Below are 23,527 nucleotides of genomic sequence, written 5' to 3'. Positions count from 1 at the left end.
CATTTTTCTACCGCATCAAGAAATTTAGAAGGATGAAGCAGGCCTCATTTTTCTCATGATGCTGGTGCCTGAGTTGGCTTCATCTGGCCTAAGAAGAGCTGGTGGCTGCAGTGCCCGGGTAAGAGATGGCAAAGGTGCCTTACGTGGGCACTGACTGCTGCAGGACCTACCTCTGAAACCTATGAGCTAAAATCGTGCTGCTGTTTCAAAAATCATGTGTCCCAGCACCCTCCTTCCGCCTGCTTGGAGTCATGCTCACAAGAAGGGATGGGTAAGCACCAACACCCGTGGTGTGCAGTGCCTGTCAAGGACCTGCAGGTGCAATGAGACAAGCACAGGTCAGCACCTGGGCACCCTGCCTGCAGCACCTACCTCTGGGTGGTGGAGGTGGGCGGAGAGGGACCTGCCTGTGCCCAGCAAGGAGGAAACCTGACTCCTGGGACCTGGATCCCAAACAAACAGCATTGCCAACACTGTAAAAAGTTAATAGCAGAGGAGAAACGGTCAGAAAAGAGAAAAGCTCTTCTCCCCCGAGCCTGAGACACCACAGAGGTAAGAAAGCAGTAAAATCTTGCTTAATAGTTGGGACATCTGATCATTTGTATGATCAGATACCCCCACTCTCACTTGCAGGGAAAATTCTCAGCCAGAGAAGGTCTCTGACCTTACTGACAAAGTTTCCAGGTGGTGTCACAAGGCAGCACTGCATGTTGTATGGCCTTTGTGCCTCACAGACCTCTGGTGGGGGTCACAACATCATTCCAGTGGGTTCCAGCAGCACTTTCAATGTACTCTTGCTTGTTCCCTTCAACTGGAGAATTTTTACTTTACCTGCCAGCAGCAGCTTTGTCACTGCTGTTCTTTTGGCTCATGTAATTGGCATTTTGTTGGATTTACAAATAGAGGGAAATTTGTGACTCCCAGAAGATAGACAGTAGCTGCTCCATCAAGGCAAACAGGGCTGCACAGGTTTGGGATGAGCAATACACAGGTTTAGTAGGAATTGTTAGGAGGTTTACTGTGCCTGCACAGATTTCTGGCATTATTTGAGGTGCTGGAGAGTGTATCCCACCTGCTTACAGCTGCTATTTGAGGCTAGTGTGGTTCTCACATTAGGTGCACCATCCTGCTGCCTCTGAGGGTGTCTGGCTACTGTGGGGTGCTGGAGGTGGCACTGCAGCCTTGTGCTTGTGCCTTGTGCTGTGGGCTCTGCACAGCAGCACCAGGGATCAGGGTTCCCTCCCCTTTTGTGGAAGGGTTGTAGCAAGAAGGCGTGCAGCCCAGAGCAGGCACCAGTGAAATGCTCCAACACCCCTCAGCAAGCAGTAGCAGGGTATCCCTGCATCAGGATGCGTGGGAAAAGGCCCAGGGCTTGATGTTTGTCCTGCTGGCACCGTGGGCTGTGCCTGCCACAGATGTTTTGGAGGAGCATGTCTGTTTAACCTGACAGAGGTGTGATGTGGCAGCTTACAGCAGAACGTGTTTGCAGGCCCCTAATCATAAGGGCAGAGAAACAGAGAAAAACAGGTGCCCAGATTTTATTGCAAAGCCTCTGGCGATTCAGACACATTAAATCCCTACCTCTTCCCACAGGCTCATCCAAGCACCTTGTTTGGTTTCTGTTAAGACAGTTCCACTTGGAAATAGTCCCTAGCTGTTGGCCATCATAATCAGCTGCTGGCAGCTATTGCTGCCTCTGAGTACATTGCTGATTGACAGATATAACCAATATCCTTTGCATCTTCCAGGGTGCTGCACTGTAATGATCTGTGACAGCAAGGTCAGTGTATGTGACCATCTAATCTGCCATTAGTCCTTAATGACCTCCTTCTAACTGTACCTCAGTATAGGATCAAGGCATCCATCCTGGAGTACTGTAATTCCATGCTTTCTGTGTTCACACTGCCCTCTCTCTCAAATGGAATTTTGCACCTTTCACAGATGCTCTAGCGAGCATCTATGTATTAGATGCTCTCAGCCATTAATTCCCTCCAGCTCCTGTCCTTCTGCAGCCTCCCAGGTCTCTGCTGGTTGGCTGTGAACGCAGCCTGGGCCAAGCCCAGCACTCCTGAAGGGAGGTAATCAAAGGAGAGGGTGTCAGCAAAGTGCAGATATGTTCAGGTCCCCTCCATAGTGCCTGAGCATGCACTCAGCAGGAAAGATTGTGGGTTTAAGCAATCAGTGTGCTTAATGCCTGCCCTGGGATTAAAATGAGTTTTTCTGATGAGGAAAAGCAACAGTGATAAGGCCAAAAGATCTAGTGCTGAAAGCCAGAAACATTGGCAGAGGAATCCAGCTTCCAGCTGCAATGCAGAATGCATGGCTGTGTCTATGGATGCCCTGAGAGGATGGGGATTAGCGTGGCAAGGGATGAGGCAGAGGGGCTGGTTTGCAGCAGGAGACTGTGTGCTGCTCGGGTGTGGAGCTCAGTGCTACCCCTGCCACCCCCAAGATCCTGTGGTTAGGGAACTGGTTGGGTCACCTGGCTCTGCATCACTGGGGGCTCCCACCAGGCTGAGCAATTGCAGAGTACAGCACCTCTACTGCCCACTCAAACCCAGCTCCACTGGGGAGCCTCCAGCAGGGGCAACAGCTACTGGTTGTATCATGTCTTGGATCCTGGAGATGCAGCATCTTTTAGGCTGGACTGCATTTCACTGACCTCTGGGCTGGGGAAGTCATCACATGCTCTCTTACCTTAGCAGGTCTCCAGTCTTCCCTAAGGCAGTCCCTGGACTTCCCATAAAAACAGCCAGTGTGATGTGATGACTGACGTCTCTCAGTTCAACTAACCCTGTGATGTTTCTACGTGTTTTTCACCAAAACCCTAATGGGAAGGGATATCTTCCAGTAGCTGCATGGAACACTCATATTTTACTGTATCTGAATGTTTCCACTCCAGTGTGAGAAACTGCCTTGCTGTTTTCTTGCTCAGGTGACTTCATGACTGTTGTGAGGTTTCACAGATAAATCCTAGCCTTGCTCACAGAGACAGTGGATCCCAGCAGGAGCTGAGATGGCCACTGCACCAAAAGAGGCAGAAAATGCTATTGGCTTGGAGGAAATCCACACAGAGAGAAAAGAACCACCAAAAGGTGGGTTTATATTGACAGGACTAGACATTTGGCTCCTTGTTTAGCTGGGGTAGAGGGAGGGTCCTCAGTTGTGCCACTGCAGCTACTTAAAACCTCTGTACATGGAGCCACAACATCAGCATCCTGCGCTCCCCTCCCACCACACCTACCAGGCCGGTGACTGCTGCTTGTGACAGTGAGAAGAGCTGGCTGGCTTGGCTTTTCTCAGGCCTCTGTTTCGTGTAAACATTTTATTATATTGGTAATTTGAGGATTCATTTTCTTGGGATAATTTGTCTAACGTTACTCTGTTTCAAAAGCATTTTAAATTGTACAAGGCTGTTCCTCTGTTTGCACTGGCTGCTGTTTCAGCAACCCCCTGTTGTGACTTGCCACCAGGACATCCATGGGCTGGTCAGGGGACATACAGCTGGTAGGTGTTTCCAGGCCTTTTCCTGGTGCAGTCCCACAGTAGCATGAAAAATGTTATTTTATGAAGAGGAGGCACAACTTGGCTGCTGACAGTTTTTGTGTCTTAATTTTCTTTTCATGTGTAGGGCAAAAGACATTTACAGTTGAAGAAGCTGTGGAAACCATTGGGTTTGGGAGGTTCCATATCATGCTCTTCCTCATCATGGGCAGCACTGGGGTAGGTATCTGCAGCCATTTGTGCTGGCCTGAAAAAAGCTTTCTTTTCAGTTTTCTTATCACCATGCAGTAACAGCCATAAGCACATACTGCTGCCAGCCCATTTTTTTCCTACACATACCTTTCCAAGCAGGATTTCTTCTATTTTCTTCATTGGTGAAAGTAGATTTTGGCCCTATTGATATCTGACCTATTTCAGGGCAGGCTGGCCCAGAGCATCATGGTTTGTCCCTGTCCCTGGCCACTGTCAGGGCATGTCTTCATTCAGTGCCTGAAGGTTAGGTTCAGCCTCACAATGGTATTTTTCATGTCATCTCCATGGCACCCAAATCCTGGGCAATCTGGATCAGAAAGTCTGACATCTTCTCACCCTTGCCTGCCTGAAAAACTTCTTAACTTCCATGGTCTGGGGTTAATGGTGTACCTGTTTTGGAACTTCAGCAAAAGCCAGGTTGGGGTAAAGATGTAATAAGGTCTATCCATGAAGACTGCTGCAGCTGAGGTGAAAAGTCTGAAGCTGTGTGTAAACAGTCAGTTCATTCCTAACTGAAGCCAGCTGCTGGGGCAAGCAGCCAATGGAGCAATGATGTTTTTAACCAAAAACAGTTTTAAGAGTTCATGTTGGATGCCTGAATCCACAGCTAGGTACCCAGCCAAGCAGTTTGGTTTCCAGAGGTAGTTGAAGATCTTCTATTAACACAGCAGGGTAAGAGTCTTCTCTGCCAAGGATGACTCTTTCCAAATTTCCCAGATACACGGTGCACCTGTACCTGCTTTCTAGGTGCACCTTTCTCTCCTCCTCTCCCTGTCACCAAGATATTCCAGGTCAGGCACAGGGCTCAGACCTCTGTAGAAGCACCATGGCTTCACAGGACTGTTTTGTCATGGTGGCTTGCCATGGTGGAACATGCAGGCCTTGTAGGACTGAGAGACTTTCCCCTGTGGGCTTCTTGTGGTTTCCCTTCTTGCTAACGCACACACTTGCTCCCAAAGGTGGCTGAAGCCATGGAGATCATGCTGATAGCTGTTGTGTCCCCTCTCATCCGATGCGAGTGGCAGCTACAAGACTGGCAGGTGGCTTTAGTGACAACAGTGAGTGACTCGTGTTCCTCTCATACAGCTCATCCACCACGTGGTCATAGTCATGGCCACCACCACGGGTTTTGGAAAACACATTTCCCAGCGAACCAAACAAATTCCTAGGGCTCCCTTACAGGACAAGAAGACTGCCACGACTGTAGACATCAGAAATTAAGCTGATGAGAACAGATGTCCACACCCACAGCAAGTAATGCCAAAGCCAAAGAAATCCCCCCTTCTAGGTTCTTATTTTGAAAACCTTGCCATCCACCCCCAGCTTTGAGGGTTGCAGCAGTGAGTGCTTACACAAAGGAAGCCATCCCCCAAAAGCCTCTCACTTGTGGTTCTGGGCACTGCAGTTCATCCTGCTGCCCTGACAACACACAGCTCACCCACAGCTCAAAGAGCAGAGCTGCCCCATGTAGCTGGGAATGGGCCCTCCACAGCTGTGTTTCAATTCCCCTCAGATGGTGTTTTTTGGCTACATGGTGTTCAGCATAGTGCTCGGGCTCCTGGCCGACAGGTATGGCCGCTGGAAGGTGAGTGACTGCCGGGGGCTGTGCGTCCTTTTCCTGCGCTCCACAGGAGCTGTGCACCTGGCTGAGCCTGCGCTTTAATGACCCTAATTCTTGCCCTTTTGCAGATCCTACTGCTCTCCTTCCTCTGGGCAGCCTATTTCTCCCTGCTGACCTCGTTTGCCCCATCCTACATCTGGTTTGTGTTCCTGCGGGCCATGGTAGGCGGTGGCGTGTCAGGCCACGCGCAAGGGTAAGGCTGTGCAAGCTGCCTTCCCAGAGAAGGCAATGGAGGGGCTGGAAGGGAAAACGGGACCAAATTCCCGGCCTTGAAACAAAAAGCCATTCTGTAATTTCACTAAATCCCGGTCAATTGACCTAATTTGCAGTTCCCAAGGACTCCCGAGGCCTGGAATAGAGGGGGCAGCTGGTTTACATTAAGCTGGTGACAGAAGGATTATTAAGCACATATAAAAAACAATTAGACAGGTAATAGATGAGTAAAGGCTGCTTCCTCCTTAAGGAAAAAGAAAAAATCACTGCAATTTTGCTTCAGTAGAAAATTATTTTTGAATTATGTAAAACGTTCCCACTGAAATGAAATTTTTGTCTTGTTGGGGCAGAAAGGAGGATGTGGGGAGGAAAAATTCACAATATTAACAAACATTTCACCAGGGGCCTGGAAATTTTGTTGTTGTTGACTCTCTTATGGAAACAAATGAAACATTTCAGCACCTTCCATGGTTCTTCAAAGCCTGGTTGCTGCCCACAAAGGAAAGCCCCAAACTGGTCACATTGACCCAAAAGCCATTTTCTGAAAGAAAGGACATGGGGGGGAGAGGTGCTGTTGGGAGGAGAAGGTACCTGTGCCTGAGTCATGCATCTGCTGTGCTGCTGGCATTGTCTCCCTCACAGGAGAGCTCCCATTCCCTGGCCATGGAGGCTGCTCATGAGCCTCATGAGGATGGAAGGAAATTGAACATTTTATAAAACACTTCACTGGCTGAGACAGAAGGAGCCACTGAGGGTCTCTTCCCACCTCTCTCTCTGTCCAGATAAGGAAACACAAGTCACACTGGGGTCCTTGAGAAATGCCTGTGCCACAAGCCCCCTGCCCCAAAGGCACTGCAACTGTTTAAAAAGTGGAACGGAGTTTTCTTTATTTCATGGAAAAAAATGCTTTACTAAAATGTTAATTTCTATGATCATATCTATGCCTGTGCTGACACCTCAGTCACCCCACAGGACCTTCCCATAGGTTTCCTGATGCATAGACTGCAATGTTTACCTCCTTGTATCCCACAGTCATGGGCTGGAAAGCATTCGTGCCTTGTGTTTCCTTTGCATGTAATTTGGTGCTAGAGTGGGAGGCATATTGGGCAGGGATTCCTTGTCTCTGGGTGCTCAAGGTGGAGGAGGGATGGTATTCATTCTATGAGTTGAGCTGAACTGTTACTTGATTTGTATGGAAATTCTCATTGCAGCTATATTTCTGCTTTTTTTTCCTTTTTTGCTAGACTTATCATAAAAACTGAGTTTTTGCCCACCAAATACCGGGGATACATGTTGCCCTTATCTCAGGTAAAAGTGAACACGTCAATGTTTCTTCTAGCTCTGAGTCCCAGGCAATTTGTCCCACTGCAGTTTGGAAGCCACATCTCCAGGACATCAACACTTCTCCCAGACTGATCACACTTGTCTGGGTCTGTGCAAGAGTCCACTGCCTCCTGTGCCTCAGAGTGTGGCATCTGTGTCATTAAAGACATAAACAGGAAGAGGAAATATCTTCTCAAATGATTTGATGCTCCCAACATTGTATGGGGACTTTGAGAGATGGCTGACACCCAGCCTCTTGATTGTCTTACTGACAATGGGGCTGCCTGGTCTAATGGGGCCAGTGCTGATGGACTGGCAGGCGCTGGATCTAGTGGCATTCTCTGCCCACTCCCACCTGAGGTGTATCCCCCCTCCCCCCTCTTTTGACCCCCAGAGACAACAAGTGGTTTATGCAGTGACACCCAGGTGAGGTCTTAGTCCTCTCCTGTCCAGGTTCTGCCAGGGGCTTTGCACAGGGGAGGGTTAGCACAGTCAGTCCCAAATTTGTCCTGACACATGCTGGGAGGGTTGTGCCCACTTGATGGGTCATTGCTTACTGCAGACTTCTGCAGTGGGCACTTGCTGCATGTGCACATGATCAGTGGTGACACCTCTGAATGCACAAATTCATCCCACTGCTGAACCAGACTCTTCATGCCAGGCATTATTTGCTTTCCTACTACAGTCTCCTTGATCCCAGGGCATCATTACCAAAGCGTCATCAGAAACACAAAGATGTATGGAAGAACAATCTTGTATTTCTCCCCAGAAATTTAGTATTTTTGCCCACAGGCTATTCATGAACTTGCTGTAGCTTTTGTGATTGGTGTTGGCTGAGTTCCCCTGGGTGGTCCCCTGGAAAGGGATGTGTCTCCTAATGGCAACAAGCAAACTTCAGAAGGGAATGTACTCGCAGATCAGAGGCCAGACTCTCTGTTGGTGTAGCTTGGCATTGAGTCTACTGGAGAGCCACCAATTTTCAGCAGTGAAAATCTGGCCTGGTTTTGCCTTCTGAGATTGTAAATTTGCTGCTTCCCTGAAGAGACCTAGAGAACAGGAAAATTCATGAGCATAAGCATTAGCAGAGAAGTGACTGGAAGAACAAAAGTGGCTTTAAGAACAATTGTATCCACAGCAAATTGTTTTTTACCTGGAGCTAATTAAGACTACCTTCACTGTCCCTCCCCAAACTCTTGCCTTTCCCTCTTTCCTCTCACTCAAGCCCAGCTTCTCATACAGCCACAGGATGGCTTAGTTGCACCTCAGCATTCCCTAGCACAGTTCCCCATCTATCCACAGAACCACACCAGAAGAGAAGAAAATAAACAAATTGCTGCCATGTGTTCATGTTCTAACCCCTTTCCTTCTCTTGGAAAGGTGTTTTGGCTGGCAGGATCCTTGTTAATCATTGGCCTGGCATCAGTGGTGAACCCAACCATCGGCTGGCGGTGGTTGATCAGAATTGCCTCCATCCCTGGCATCCTTCTCATCCTGGTGTTCAAGGTAGGAAGATCTCCACTCCCCACTCCCTGCTGTACTGCCTGATGTCTCCCCAGGCACCATCGTCCTCCATCCCCTTCATCCTGGGGCTCTTCTTGTGTCCTCCTTTCTCCTCCTCAGTCCTCTCACACAGCGGCTCGGTAAGGGAAGTCCTGGTGGGGCTGCTGGGGAGATGCTACCCTGCTGGTGATGGCCTGGCTTTACTGGTCTGCTGTAGCCCTCCAGCAGCCCAGGTTCCAGTGTCCAGGCTTCCAGCAGTCCCCAGGGATTGTGGCGACAGGCCAGGCACCAAGAGGAAGACAGTCTAGATAGCGTATTAAAAAAAAAAAAAAAGACAAATAATACCTTCAGTCTAAGGCTGGGCACAGCACATGCTTTTCAGTCTTTACATTTTCTAGGGCTGAGGAAAGTAGCCTCAGTAAAGTGTTCACAGAGTGCCAGGGTAAACCACAGCTTCCCCAGGTTTCCTTCTGCTTCAGAAAAATCAGCTTTGGACATGAGCACTATCTGATTTGTGGAGGGTGATGCGGAAAATCCCTGCTTACAGTGCTCATGGGCTGAGCTGTGGCTGGTGGAGGCTATGCAGATGTAAAAGCTCTTCCTGCAGCTGAGTGAATGCACAAGTCCATCTGGGCAGGCAAACGTAAGGTTGCTCTGAGTATACACTCGTATAACCTGGATGTTTAGTTTCCCTGAATATTTTTCCAGAAAAATTGGATAGAAAAAGTTTGTAATCCAGGGAAAGAAAAGACTGAGTTAGCATACATAGCTTTAAAAGAGGAGTCTTTAATTCATATTTGAAATAGATGTAATTGTTCATAATTTAGTAGAGCTACCATTTAATAAAAAAAGTATTTTACTTTGGAAAGAGCATCAAATGCTAGTGATGAGCTGCATTTCAACCACTTCTTCCTTTTTATTAAAATGTCCTTGTAGTGCCTTCTGCTTGAGCAAGTAATATGTGCCTCATCTCATTTTAGAGTGCCAATTAATTCAGGGCTTTTTTTGTTAAACCTGTGTCTTTGGTTTCACCTTTCATAAGCGCTTGACACAGATGGCTCAGTGGCAGACCCCTGGGAGCTGGACCAACAAAGGGGTTTGTTGAGCAGGGTGAGCCCCCCAACATGGGGAATGGGGGGCTGGGACACACAGGGTACCCCAGGGCATGGCTGGGGAGAAGAACAGGCAAAAGGCTGCTCCAGCTCATGGAGTGCCCTGTGCCAACCTGAGCAGGCTCCTGGGCATGATGTGAAGCTGTGAGTAGGACAAGAGAGGTGCAGAAAGGCTTCCTGCTCTGCTTTCAGTTCATCCCAGAGTCAGCACGGTACAACATGTCCACGGGAAACACGGGGGCTGCTCTGGCCACGCTGCAGAGGATAGCCAGGATGAACGGGGTGGCCATGCCACAGGGACAGCTGAGGGAGCCTGCCAAGGTAAGCTGAGGCTGTCCAACCCATCCATCCCAGGCAGGGCTTCAGGGAGGGGGTGGGACTGCCAACCACATCTTGCGCTGCCCCTCTCACCTCCTTGCCTGGCTCCTTTCCAAACAACTGCTAAAAGTGATGATGAAGATGTCAGTTTTCTTTTGGAGAAACAGTAATCTTGGCCTTCAAAATGGAATGGAGTTTTCTGCTTTTTTTTTTTTTTCTCCTAAGTTTGTGTTTGCTCACAAAAATATCGGGCTAAGAAAATATTTGCTTCCTTTGCCACAAAAAGGGCTACTGGCAAAGCATTATTCCTTATTGCCCAGCCACCCTGCAGGGGTGTTCCCTCTGTCATGAGATCTGGGGAACTGTCCCTTGGGGTGTCTCTCAGGGCTGTGACTGGGCAGGCTGCAAGGATCCCTGCCATAAGGTCAACCCAGTGCTCCCAGAGGCTTCTCCCAGCCCCTGGCCTGCCTTTGTCCCCACTGTGTCCCAGCACCCCAGATCCCAGAGTGTGGAGCCACAGACCAGCAGAAGAGGGTCAAAGCAGGAGAGACCATTTCACAGGTACCACCACCTGTACCTGTAAGGAGCTGAGCAGCTCAGGAGTGGATCGCTGCTGGATTGAAATGCCCAAAAACACGTGTGGGTGCTGCAGGGGGGGCAGTCTCCTCCCAGACTTCTCCCCCTCTCACCCAATCTGGGCTCTGCTCACTCGTGGGTGGGAGGACTTAGATGGGTCCTTTGACCCCTCAAGACAGGAAGATTAGACAAGTCCATTGTTCAGGGCCTCAGAATTATTCAGCTCTTTTAAATCCATTTCCTGGATCTTTTTCCTGCATATTCAATCCCACAGGCACCAAGTATTGTTATTAGCAATTCATGCAAGGTGGTGCTATTGTATTGGAATTAGTTAGGATTAAAGCTTCCCTGTAATTTAATTGAATTTATGTGATGGACCCACACTGAATGTGGGAAGGGCTTTTGTTAGTTTTTCCCCTCTCTCAGGCTTAACAAATGATGAGGAAAATAAAAATAAAGTCAAACCAGACCATCCCTGTGAACTTGTCTCCTCTCAGTGGTAGGACCCTGGGGAGAAGCAGGTCAGGCAGGGCCCCCAGGCACTTCAGGCCTCCCAGAAAGATGCACGTGTCCCAAAACTTTTCTTCAAAGGCAGAGCAACACATGGGGCAGTGGGAGCTGACAGAAGCCCCAGCAATGCTGGCCCCCCAGCAGCAATCAGGGCCCCCCCACTCTGGCACCATTACTGTCACAATGGGACCAGACTGCTCAGATCTGGGGGTCCTTTGGGGCCAGGAGAGCTCAGGATGTTCTCTTCTCCCCTCCTCCATCCTTCTACAGTGCAGCTTCCTGTGGGTATCTTTCGGGAAGCAGGGCTTTGCTCTCTGGAGGTTTGGTGGGTGCTGTGTTGCACCATGTGTGACTCTGTCAGTGCCACAAGCGGCCTGGGGACAGGACTGGACACAGGAGCACCAAGTGCTCTCACAGAACTCTTGCTCCTATATCAAAGATGCCTTTATAGAAACTTCTATTTCTATTGTATGATTTTGCAGGAAAGAAGGGGAAGATTCAAGGACCTCATCCACCCCAAATACCTCAGAACCACTTTGCAGATATGGATTATATGGTAATTTATTTTCTCTTGATTAGCTGTTAATTCTCTTGGTTGATAGCGTGCAGGGAGCAGAAGCCTCCCAATGACTCTGCCTTTAACAGGACACTACTCTGCCTCTGATGGTAGCTGCAGATCTTTGGCAGCTGGAAGGACATGGATCACCATAGATTTGTCCTGTTTCAGACCACACCTCAGACACCCTGCCTGGTTGCTGTTGAATTAGGCAGAAAAGGGCTGGACTTCCAGGATGGTGCTGTGAGTCCTTCCTCAGGACAGGGCAGCTCCTGGGAGCCAGGGGAGAGCCACGGGGCAGAGCCCACACCTGACTGAAGTGGGACCAGCCATGTGCCTGCAGCTCTCCTTCCCTGCCTGGGGTAAACGTTCTCCCCAAGGGCAGCCAAAGGACCAGTGAGATAGGGCTCCAACAGAAACACTTTCTCCATTGCCAGTGCTACTCCCTGGGGTAAATTAAGATTGAGGAGACAGGTATCATATGCAGTGTTCCCAGTAGCTGCATGCAAGGGTAATACATGTTTCATTGACTTTGCTGTCTGGAATGGAAATGTATAAATAATAAGTCTGCGGGAACCCATTGACCCAAAATGTTGTGAGGTCAGGCCTTGAATTTTTTATGTTGGTTTTTTTTTCCCCCTTAATTTCTATGAGTGTTATAAGACATCTTTTTGGTCTTTTTATCCTTCTTTGTCTCCTAGTCATCCCGGGAGCTCCTGGCATGTTCCCAGGTCTGCATTCCCATCCCCCCCCAGCATTCCCTGCCTTCCCAGGTGGCCCAAATTCTGCTGCTCATTTCTGAAACTGCCTGGGGGGGGTAAAAAAGTGAAAATTACTTTTCAGCCTGCTTATGATCTGGTGTATTCTGAATTACCTGATAATGATAAAGCAAGGCTGCCACCACCAATGCTGTGACATTTTTGACAGTCAGACAGGGTGCAATGTGAGCCTCTTTGGCCAGTTAATGAAAACTCCTCTTGAAAATCCTTAGGTAGAAAGGACATTCACACTCCCCCCCGATCCAGTGTAGGGTTCCTCCCATGGGAAACAGTCTTCCATGAATTGCTCCCTTGTGGGTCCTTCCCATGGACTGCAGTACTTTATGAGCTGCTCCAGTGTGGATCCCCCAGGGGGTCACAAGTCCTGCCAGCAAACCTGCTCCAGCGTGGGCTCCTTTCTCCATAGACCCACAGGTTCTGTCAGGAACCTGCTCCAGAATGGGCTTCTCTCTCCATGGACCCACAGGTCCTGTCAGGAACCTGCTCCAGCATGGGCTTCCCATGGGGTCACAGCTTCTTTCAGGCTATTTTGGCATGAGAACCTCCAAAGGCTGCAGTTTAATCTCTGCTCCACTGTGGACCTCCACGGGCTGCAAGGGTACAGCTGTCTCACCATGGTCTGCACCACGGGATACAGGGGAATCTCTGTTCTGTAACCTGGAACACCTCCTGCCTTTCATTCTTTACTGACTTGGGTGTTTGCAGAGGTGTTTTTCACATATGTTCTCACTCCTTTCTCTGGCTACTGTTGCTCTTGCACAGTTTTTTCTGCTTCTGACAAATATTATCCCCTAGGCACTACCAGTATTGCTGATGGACTCAGCCTTGGTCAGCAGAAGGAGTCAGCTGGCATCAGCTCTGTCAGGCATGGAGGAAGCTTCCAGAAGCTTCTCATAGAAGCCACCCCTGTAGTCCCCACCCACTACCAAAACCTGGCCACGCAAACCCCATACAAAGCTGAACTATGAGCTGGGGTGAGGTTTACTGAGAAAGAGCAGTGCCTGGACAGGGGTAGGAGGGGAGTTCCATGGCACAGGTGACCAGTAGCCTGGTGGATGCCCAAGCCACCTCTCTGCTCAGGCTAAAGGGTTCTATCATGCACAGCTGGTGCAAGCAGCAGCAGAGATTCCAGGGCACCCAAAACCTGCTGCATTTGAGTTTCCTCACCTTCCTTTCACTGCAATATTTCTCCCCACAGGCTCGGCATAGCTTTCGCTTATTACGGTGTCATATTGGCCAGCGCTGAGTTGCTGGAGAGGGACCTTGTCTGTGGCTCCACAGCCCCACCACTGCAGGACTCCAGCAGTGACCCTGAGGAGAGCCACAGCCCCTGCCACTGCCACTTGTTTGGGCCCGCTGCCTATCAGACCATGATCATCAGCACAGTCGGGGAGATCGCACGTAACCTCTTCCCCCATCCCTGCCCTGCCACCCCCCTCTCAGTGCTCATTGCAAGGGTTCAAGCTGTGCAGGCACTTGGTGACGGTGGCCCACACGAGCTGGGTGCTGCAGGCAGCTTGCTGGCTCAGCAGGGCACTCAGTGGGGCACACCTCAGGCCCTGGTGTTTGCCTGGGCTGTGGTCAGAGGAACCAAAATCACCCAGGCCTGAGCTGTTCACGCAGCCTGCCCTCCTTGCATGGCTCAGGACAGATTGGTGTCCTGTCTCCGCACAACCACTTTTAGAGAAGCACAGGCTTCATCATCTGAGGGGAAGGGTGGAAAAAAAAGGGGCATGGGGGCAAATCACAGGCTTTGAGTGCAGAAAGGGAACAATAAGGTTTGTGCATTTTATGGGATGTTTGGTGGGCACTGGGGATGCAGCCATGTATCTCTGAGTCACACTGCATAAGGTCTGTCAAGGCAGGCAATCACTGCAGTGAGATCATCAAATGTTTTATGGTTTTCCTTTTTTCCAGTAAATCCTGTGAACATTCTCAGCATCAATCTCCTTGGAAGACGTCTAAGCCTGTGTATCACCATGGGATGTACAGCTCTGTTCTTTCTGCTTCTTAATATCTGCACCTCGAGGTACTCCGGCTCAGACTATGGGTCTTGTTTGAGGGTATGCAATGCTGAGGTATTCTCAGGTCACCAGTCTTTCAGGCCAGTGATTCTTGTAGGTCTGAGAAAAGCCTCTGACTGGCTCTCCTTTTCCTGGGAAAGCTGTGGCAGCAGATTCTATGGTGCAGTGGTGTGCAGAGGGGCTCACTTGTATGACTGAGCCCACTTGGCTTCTCCTAAACATCCAACAAGCTGCTTTCTAGCACAGTCCAGAAAATTGAAAAAAGTGTGAACAACATGCACTGGAAAGAAGTTATATTTTTCATTCATTTTTTTCCTCTTCCTTTCTTTCTGGCATCTCTGCTGATGCTGTTCAGTGACATTAACTCTGCTCCACATGAATTTCTGTCTAGTGCAGGCATGGCTGGCTTTCTCTTCATGCTGCGTGCCTTGGTTTCAGCAAACTTCAACACCATCTACATTTACACAGCAGAGGTGGGTTCTCCTTGAGGTGTGTTCAGCTGCTTGGAGGCTTCAAATACTAGTTGTATATACCCAGGAATGGTGACTGCTAGTTTATGGACTGGTTAAGAGTTACCTTCCTTGAACTATGTGTCTCTGGCATCTTGGTGACAGTGTTTTCATATGCAAGATAAGAGAAGGAATCAGAAAACCAGCTTGGAGATGACAGCAGTAGATGGAAGAGGAGTGCCCTACTAAGCCAGCTGTTGCTCAGCTCCTATAAAACACTGTCTTTGAGGATGTTGGCTGCCACTATCTTCCAAAAGCCACAATCTTCCTCCTATCTAACCCCCACAGTGAGAAAACAGACTACCACTAAAATGCACATTTCCCAGCACTTAAGGGTCTGTATGAGGTAGTATATGGGGTTATACATACAATTATTTTCCCTTAATGGAAATTGCTATGTTCTGTCTGGAAAAAGTTTTAATCTTTTAAAGAGCTTTTCCTTCGTACAACTTTGGAGCCATGAGTTCTGTGAGTTAAGTATAAATTGTTGGGGGTTGCATTGTTCTTTTTTTTTAAAAAATCAATTGTATGAAGTTAAATGGATTTCCTTGTTAATTGACTAAAATCATCCAAAGCAAACAGAAGTAGCTCCCTTGCACTTTTAAGAGTGTAATATTTAAACTTGCACCTGTTTTAATACCACAATTTTAGTAGTCTTGAATAAGTTGCTGTTGATGTAAAGACCGTTGCTGTACCATAAATCAGTGCTACTCACAATTTAATCAATGATCAAAATCTTTCCAGCCAAGTGCTTGGACTCTTCTTGAATTAACTTACTCAATTTTCTTGGCTCAGTAAAGTATTTAAACAAAGACTTATACAAGTATGCTTGCTAAAATCTGTTGATATTACGAGGTAATTCAGTAAAATTTATATTTAAGTGTTTCATTGGCACAGATGTTTGGGAAGTGTGAAAAATAAACTACACAAAGCACTTCTTCTAAGCCTGTATATTTCTTACGAGGATCTGCTTTTCTTTTTATTCTTTCTAAACAAAGGTGCTGTTGATAATAATTAATGGACAGACTTGAGAACCGCAGACAATATCTTTTCCTCCTGCTTTGCAGATACAGGGCCTAGCAGTATAAACAGATTTTTTCCTTTAGCACCCAACCTAACCTATGTGACTTTGATCATAGAGCCAGGAGACAAAGTGGTCGTAGTGGTGCTAAACAAAGGATAATCACATCTAGCTTTGACTTGCCCTAAAACTTTACTTGGGGCAAAAAACCGACAGATTTGTAATGGCTCAAATGAGGCTCGAGGGAGCTTTTATTTCTTTTCATATCTTATCCACTAGGTACCCTTGATAACACAATGTGTCTCTCTGATTAAAAAAAAGTTTAAATAGAAGTACAGCTATTGTGGATCGCTGTTGCACTAATCCAGTTTCTTTCTGGCCTGTTTTAGGTTTATCCCACCACAATGCGAGCACTGGGGATGGGGACAAGTGGGTCATTGTGCCGTGTGGGAGCAATGGTGGCTCCATTTATATCACAAGTAAGAGCACGCTTGATAATGTTGGTAAACATTATGCTGCACACTGCCATCAAATACAGAGAGATGTCCCTGAAATTCATCCAAAAAAAGGGAAGGATGTAATCCATTCCCTCCCAACCCTATAGAGTACTTGGGTGGTCGTTGCCAGCTGTAGCATTGAGTAACTCATCACTGAATTTGGCTCACTAGCATTTGATACTTTCAGAAAGCACTTAAGGTTCACAAGATACTTTTTTCTATTGTGGAATCTCTCAGGCATTTATGACCTTTTGTCCATCTTAACTGCTACTTAACTGCCAGTCCCCCGCACCAGCGAGCTCCTGTTTGATGTTCTTTGGCCTGCAGGTTCTTATGAGCGCTTCTTTCATGGGGGCCCTGTGTCTCTTCTCCTCCGTGTGCATCATCTGTGCCATCTCTGCAATCACACTGCCCATCGAGACCAAGGGCAGGGCCCTGCAGGTGGGTACCAGCACGCCAGGAGCTCCTCTGGATCTAAATGCTGTTAGGGGATGATGCAGCCAGAATCCAAACCCAGCTCTCCTGAGGTTTCACAAGCCTGATAGGCGCTCACAGGAACGCGCTGCTGCAGCAGCTTCAAGCACTCTTATCCCAGTTATCCAAAGCTTGTTTTTCGTGAAAGAACAAGCCAGGCTGCCAGCCCCAGCCACCTCATGTGTGTGAGCTTTAGCTCGTGCAAGCCCCTCTCTACATCTATCTCCAAGCCTGACTTAAAGGTGCAGCTTCCCAGGCACACGCTCTGCTCTGCCAGGAGAGGGGACAGCAGATGTACAGAGCACCTAAACTACCAAAGTTCTTAATCAAATTCAAGGCAAGAGCCTCACCTTCATCTACCAGCTAAGACCTTATGGTCAGTGTTTTCTATGCAGCAATCAGCCAAAGCACTAAGCCCAAAGATTAAGGGGCACAGTTTAAATTTAGCAGTCTCCCATGGGCAAGTCACACCAGTTTAATTAGAGGAGGTGGTGAACAGTCCTGTGATTTCAATAAATTCAGCTATAGCAGCATTGAGATTTTTTCAGCATGCAGCAGCAGCATGATCACACCACTCTGCATCACTCTGCAGACTGACCTGTACAGACCACAAGACCACAGGCTAAGAATAATCCATATTCTTTAGCAGCCTAGAGCATGACAGATCAAACTAGGTTTATGAAGGCTTCCAAACCAGACATCTAAAAACCCATCCCTACAAACATAGGGCTTGCTTGTCACAAATACCCAAACACATTAATTTCCATGTATCCATTCCTGTTGGGTTTTATGTGCATTTTATTAATTTTATGTCTTATTTTTCCCCCTTTTTAGCAAGTAAAATGAGACCCATTGTTTGATGTTGGATTGGGTAGAAAAGAAAAAGAAACCCCTGGAATCTGTTGCTTCCTGTGAGCTGCATTTGATGTTGATTGCTTCTCCATACTGTTTCCATTATTAAAAAATAAAAAAATACAACTGAACAGTGTAAGAGCTATGATTTGTGTAGACAAATGGTAAATTTCTCAAGGACCTTTCCTATGATTCAATAAACATAGGTTTTCTACCCTTCCTGTGAGAAGACTCTTTACTTCTAGTGCTATCAGTAGTGACACTGCATACATAATATTAAAAAAAATAGGAAAATCATTAGGTGAATTGAGGTAAAGGGAAAAAATACACAAAGCAGATACAGCTAGTATATAGTATAGGATATAGTACTTTCCTCAACTCATGGAAGTAGTAAAATTTGGATCTCAAACCACACTGCAGTGATGATTTCTGATCATTGTTATGGTGATATTTAAGAATACAAAATGAAAGGTGAGTCAGATGTTTTCAAGTGGATTATTTAGACAGAGTGATTTCCAAGCAGTTTACAGCAGACAGGTAAGTAACTGGATACAGAGTACATCCACTCTTCTCTCCTCAGCATTTTCCACTGGGAGAACAACTTGAGTATGAAGTTGGATCTTTAAGACTTCAAGGGTTGGGGTGGCAGCACCTCTTTATTTTTTTCACTCTCTGCTACTGTAGTATGCACTGATCACACCTATGTTGCTAGAATGGTCTCCCTCACTATTTTGTTCTGCTCCTTAACTTCTCTTTACTGTTTTCTGGTACTCTGGGATGGTCTCACAAGCAATTCTCTTCAGGTAGTAAAAACTTTCCATAAAAAAACTACAGAAACAACGTCAACAGCAATATCAAAAAGCAAACAAATAAATGAAAAAGGCTCTGGGCAGCCTAAAAATCCACCACATGATCAGAAGTTATGTCAAAGGCCTGCTGCAAACACAACTGAGTATTTTTCTATATTTTAGCGTGCAGTGCCACCCTATGACAAAGACAGGTAGGCAAGATCTCACTCAGCAGGTGAGAGGCAAAACCAGGCCTTTTCCTCATTCCACACATACACAGCAGAGGCACAGAGTCTCTTCAGTGCTCTGTGCACAGCCCCACACCAGGGCTCCACCACTGGTCAAAAGCAGGAGAGAATGTGCAGGAAACAGTCAAAATGTCAAACCAGGGACACACAGAGGAGCAGAAATTAAAGACAAAACTGCTCCTTATATCAGCTCAGTCACCTCAAGAAACATCGGCCTAAGTCTTTGCAAGAGACTGGACAGTCAGGCGAACATGAGAATTTTTTGTATAGGAGTCAAACAGTGTCTAATCTACAAATGAATTGTTGTTAGAGGTGTCACAAGTTGGCTCTCAGTTAAATCAGTGCCTTTGAAAGTAATTTGAACTGACACAGAAAAGCTTGCCTTGTTTTGAAAGTCCTAGTGAGGAAGGACCAGGATACTGTTGCTTCTGCCTCTGGCAGGGTTGAGAACCCCACTGGTTCCACGAATGAAAGCAACAGGGTAGGTGTGTTGTAGGTTCCTTGGCAAATTGCTGACAAGGAAAAGTCCCCACCAAGGTCTTGTCTGTGGCACCTGCAGCTGCCGTGGCCACTGAAATGCTCCAGATCCAGTGGTATTCGAGATGAGCTGTGGCAGAATGGAGGAGCAAACACTTGAGATTGATTTACTGCAAGAACTGGGTTTCAGTAGCAGCGATCAGCTGAGCTGTGGAGAGAAACCTCTCCAGTTTGTGCTTCCATTCATCTCCTTCTCCTGCCCTGGGCTCCTGGCACTGCTGCCATGGGAGACAGGCTCCCTGCTCCCACCAAAATGCAAAGCATTGGAAATGAAGAGATGAAACATTAGTGTGGAATGGGAAGTGGGAACAGCTGCCTGCAGCAGGTGACCCAGTGAAGGGGAACTTCCTGGGACTCTGCAGCCACGTGGGGAAGAACATGGCAGGGCTCCACCATGGAGACCCAGCTTTGCTGAACCCTGGGCTCCTGCCAGGAGATCAGCTGCTCCTTCTGATCCTGAGCAGGCCCAAATTATCCCTATTTGCTTCTCAAGGAAAAGGCTGGAGCTTGGTGTCCTGCATGAAGGTTGTTTTCAGTCTCTGAGGTTTCCTTATTAATGGCTGCCCAGGAAGGAGCTTGTAGATGTGTTTGCTGGACACAACTAGCAGGGCTCATTACCCTCCTGAAGCAAAGTGATCCTTAGGGTCCCTTCCCACTCAAACCATTCCATGATTCCAGGATGATTCCATGATCTCTCTCTGGATTCATTTTGAATAATTTCGTTTCAAATTTGAACTCCCAAATGTAAATATTTTTTAAAAGAAATAATTTAAAATTATTCCAGGAAAATAAAGAGGGGGTTGTGTGTGCATCAAACATGCAACAATCATTCCTACACTCATCAAATCATTATTAACTGGAAGCCTATTCCCTCACCTCTGTCCTTGTTTTCCTTTCTTGGAAAACCTTATGATCCCACAGTTTCTCTGAGATACCTACTGGGATTACAGGAAGGCTTGCTCTGTCACAGAGCCAGGAGGGTTTAAAACACTTCTTCCTCTGTATCTTTATCATTTAACTAGCTTTCCCCCAGAATGATGTTGTAGAAGTTTGGAATTACTAGAAATTGATCAGGTTCACCTTTTTTCCTCGTTTTTTCCACCTACTTCCAAATTCTTGGAGTTATCCTCAAATGAGGCCTAGAAAACTACTGTAGAAACATAATTCAGAGGAACATCTTGAAAAGAGAAAACAACATCCAACAGCAGCCAAAACAGTCCCATTGCTATTCTTACCTGGTCTCCAGGTGCTTCTGCCAGAGCTCCCAACATCCATTGTCATTCCATAAAGGTGACGAGGCAGTTTTGGAGGTGTTCTTTGCCATGGGATGAGATAACAAAGTCCAGAAGGTCTTTGTGGTCCCTTTCAAGCCAAACCACACCATGATTCCATATGATCAGCATCTATCCCAATTCCATTCCAGAAATCCCAATTCCATTCCCCCCATTAACCCAAAATTTCCCCTCTTCTTCTTGCTCCACATCAGGGATGTATTGCCAAGTGCCACAGATGTGGGATGCCTCAGCATTCCCTGGGGACGCAGTTCAAGGCTGACCTTGTGGCCTCACTGCTCTAAAATGCCCAGTTGGCCCCAATTCCCAGGCAGCAATGCCTCAAACAGCAGTGTGGGCTGTTCCCTCTCCTATCCCACCACTGGGACAGCTCACATAGAATGTGACTGACTTACTGGGTGTGGAATTCCTGGCTTAAAAAGCAGGTGCTGGAATATCTTTCTCCTGGGAATATTCAGAACACCAGAAGACTCCCTGGAAGCCACTGATCAGGGTCAGAGTCAGATGAACAATCCTGAACTGGTTTTCAGGGGATGCATCCACAGCATGTGGCTGCAACAACTTCAAAGTTGCTCCTTCCCTTTGGGACATCCAGGAAAAATATCCCCATCATGGATCTCTGACAGGAAAAACCTCAGCTCCTCCAAAATCCAATCCACTGGGCTCTAAAGAATAAACAACAGGAAAGATCATCTCGGCACACACCACAAGCTGGGTATCACATTCCTCACTGGGACTGGGGTGTTCCCACATCTCTGTGACAGTCGGAAGCATCCCTGTTTCCTCACTCTTCCATTCAGGAGAAAGAGACAACAGAGCCCTTGAACACCCAGTGTGTAATCCGAACAATCCAGGGAATGGATTCAGCCCACCTTTCTCTGGGGAAAGACATAATGCTTGGTTCTGGAAAAAAACAAAGAGCAGTACCAGAAACATTTCCAGGTACTCCAGAAATGCAGCTCACAGGCTTCTTCCCATGGAAAGCCCAACCTCGCCTGGGACTGGGCTCAGGGAGAAAACCCCACCTGTTCCACAGCCTGGCACAGAGCGTATTCCATGGACATCCCAGGAGGGTGTCCCTGACCGTGACAGGGGGTTGGAACAGGACTATCTGCAAGGTCCTTTCCAACACAGATAATTTCAGGAGTTTAAGGTGGATTTGAGCCATTTCACAGCTGGCAGTTCCTCCATCCTCTGGGCTGCCTTTCCCATACCCCACTGGGAAGCAGTGGCTCCTCTCCCTAAACAGCCAGTTGCCATGCCCTGCCCAAAACCCACCAGATGACACAAGTGGTTGATCCACTGTCTTACCTGTTTTCCATACTCCAGCACTTCAATGACTCCAGAGTCAGACAACCAGGATAAAACCCAGGTTATAGGTACTGGCACAATGCAGCTGCTGCACTGGAAGGGACAACTTTGGTGGCTCCTCTCCTCTTAGCTGGGAATTCAGTGCTCCCAAGAGCCTGGCAGTGATAATGGATTTAACCCTTCCTATGGATTAATCCTCAACATTCACTACCAAGTGCTGCTGGAGCATCTCTCCAGGGAAAAACTCTCCCCAGTTTCCCAGGCTGGATGGGAAGCTGCTACTGACAAGCTGCATCTCAGAAAAACTTCAGTAATTTGCTGAAAGCTTCTAAAACATGGACTTATTTCCAAGTCTAAGGCAACTCAAATCCTATGGCTACTTTATTAAGTATTCTTAATAAAGTCTTGCAAAAACGTGCTTGTGTGTAGGAATTTTTCCTTAACCCAGTTTCAGGCAAGAGTTGCCTGAGATTTCAGTTCAAGTTTAAGCCAACCTGTGACACATCTGTGAGACAGGAAAAACTATTTAATCACTCTTTTTCCCCAGACCCAACATGTTGGCTCATGTGGGAAATTGACAGGAAGTACAGAAACAAGTTCAATCCCACCTTCAAACAATTCCCAAGGACTTGATGACCCCTTGATGTCCCTGTCTTGGGACAAGGCTCTCCTGGCTGTGGCATTGATCAGGGAGAGTGCAGAGGCTCAGTTCAGCAGTTCCTGCCCCACTCCCTGTCCTGCACAGGACCCCCAGGCAGCGGGATCAGGGGGTTTGGTGTGGCTGCAGCCCCACATTAGGCCACAGGTGTCTGGGCACCAACAATGGCCCTTTTATGGGAAACAATACTCATTCTCCCAGTGTCTCGGGGTGAGCTCAGAGGTAGTATCTAGGGCTCCAAGGGCAGCCAGACTCCTAGCTGCTGACAGCTTTGGTCTGGGAGAAATCATGCGACATTCACACTTTTAGTGGGCTGGGTTGGCTGGTTCTCAGAATATCACAGCAGTGGTAGCAGCTCCCTCTTACTGTTCCTAAGCTAAACTCTTCAGATAAATGCAGAGAAGGAAGACTGTGTTGCCACTACTTAGGCAGGCCCCTCTTTGCACAAATTACTGCAGTTAGATTAAAAGAATTGTAAACAAGTCTTCAAGAAAAAATGCTCAAACATCTCATTCACTCATTTTCTGCTAATAACAAAGTCAAAGCTGATGCTCTAAAGCAATTTAACAGCATTAGAAAATCTAGCATGCAGGGGTATTTTACCACACACAATACTTCTTGCTCCATGGATGCATTAGCAGTGATCACAACTCAGAGTTAAGCTCTCACAGAAGTGCATACAGCAGCCTTGAGGGTGCAGCTACCTCCTGCTCCCAGCAGGCTTGGGAAACTACTCATGGGAAGTTGGGTGGCTTTTTTAGGAAAAAGAGATATTCTGTATTTTTAGGAAAAGGGACCATGTGGGAACAAATGAAGTCCTCTAAATTCAAAGGAACAATGCATTGGAGTAAGGTTATGTACAATTGTTCACTGATATCAAGCTCTCTCCCCCATACAAACAATGCTGGAAAACTGGTAACAATAGATCAGGAGAAGGCTGAACAGCTTTTTTACCTGTCTTCAATGACTGCTTCTCTTCCCCCCGTTCTCAAGTGGATGGACAGCAGGATGGGGACTGGGAAAGCAAAGAGTTTTTACCCTGAAGAAGTACA

The 23,527-nt window shown here is 47.4% G+C and overlaps 2 protein-coding genes and 1 long non-coding RNA gene across 3 annotated transcripts; 2 read left to right on the top strand and 1 right to left on the bottom strand.

Annotated features, from left to right (window-relative positions):
- Positions 1 to 456: 456 nt before the first annotated feature.
- On the top strand, positions 457 to 4,977 carry LOC131592790 (putative transporter SVOPL). Its single transcript, XM_058864563.1, has 4 exons — positions 457 to 552; positions 2,936 to 3,095; positions 3,632 to 3,723; positions 4,843 to 4,977. Exons 2-4 carry the CDS (start codon positions 3,017 to 3,019, stop codon positions 4,975 to 4,977), a joined length of 306 nt encoding a protein of 101 aa, XP_058720546.1. The 5' UTR covers positions 457 to 552; positions 2,936 to 3,016.
- A 292-nt stretch (positions 4,978 to 5,269) lies between these two features.
- Positions 5,270 to 16,822, top strand: LOC131573889 (putative transporter SVOPL). Its single transcript, XM_058828236.1, has 11 exons — positions 5,270 to 5,341; positions 5,446 to 5,570; positions 6,835 to 6,898; positions 8,291 to 8,416; positions 9,718 to 9,846; positions 11,412 to 11,485; positions 13,463 to 13,665; positions 14,182 to 14,293; positions 14,680 to 14,761; positions 16,208 to 16,297; positions 16,643 to 16,822. The coding sequence occupies exons 1-11, from the start codon at positions 5,270 to 5,272 to the stop codon at positions 16,808 to 16,810; spliced, it is 1,245 nt and encodes a 414-aa protein (XP_058684219.1). The 3' UTR covers positions 16,811 to 16,822.
- Positions 8,469 to 23,527, bottom strand: LOC131573890 (uncharacterized). Its single transcript, XR_009276286.1, has 4 exons — positions 23,430 to 23,527; positions 20,902 to 21,171; positions 20,450 to 20,576; positions 8,469 to 8,717 (listed from the first exon to the last, which is right to left on the bottom strand). It is a non-coding gene; the product is annotated as an uncharacterized LOC131573890 (long non-coding RNA).

The sequence above is a fragment of the Poecile atricapillus genome, chromosome Z, assembly GCF_030490865.1.
Source record: "Poecile atricapillus isolate bPoeAtr1 chromosome Z, bPoeAtr1.hap1, whole genome shotgun sequence".
NCBI classification, from domain to species: Eukaryota; Metazoa; Chordata; class Aves; order Passeriformes; family Paridae; genus Poecile; species Poecile atricapillus.
This window is presented reverse-complemented; position numbering and strand designations above follow the sequence as displayed.

Bases quoted from the DNA above. Each gene is read 5' to 3' on its own strand.
- LOC131592790 (XM_058864563.1), top strand. From the start codon at position 3,017: ATGGCCACTGCACCAAAAGAGGCAGAAAATGCTATTGGCTTGGAGGAA. The intron at 3,096-3,631 runs GTGGGTTTATAT...TTTCATGTGTAG, and splicing joins GAGAAAAGAACCACCAAAAG to GGCAAAAGACATTTACAGTT. The intron at 3,724-4,842 runs GTAGGTATCTGC...CCTCTCATACAG, and splicing joins TCATCATGGGCAGCACTGGG to CTCATCCACCACGTGGTCAT.
- LOC131573889 (XM_058828236.1), top strand. From the start codon at position 5,270: ATGGTGTTTTTTGGCTACATGGTGTTCAGCATAGTGCTCGGGCTCCTG. The intron at 5,342-5,445 runs GTGAGTGACTGC...GCCCTTTTGCAG, and splicing joins ACAGGTATGGCCGCTGGAAG to ATCCTACTGCTCTCCTTCCT. The intron at 13,666-14,181 runs GTAACCTCTTCC...CCTTTTTTCCAG, and splicing joins CACAGTCGGGGAGATCGCAC to TAAATCCTGTGAACATTCTC.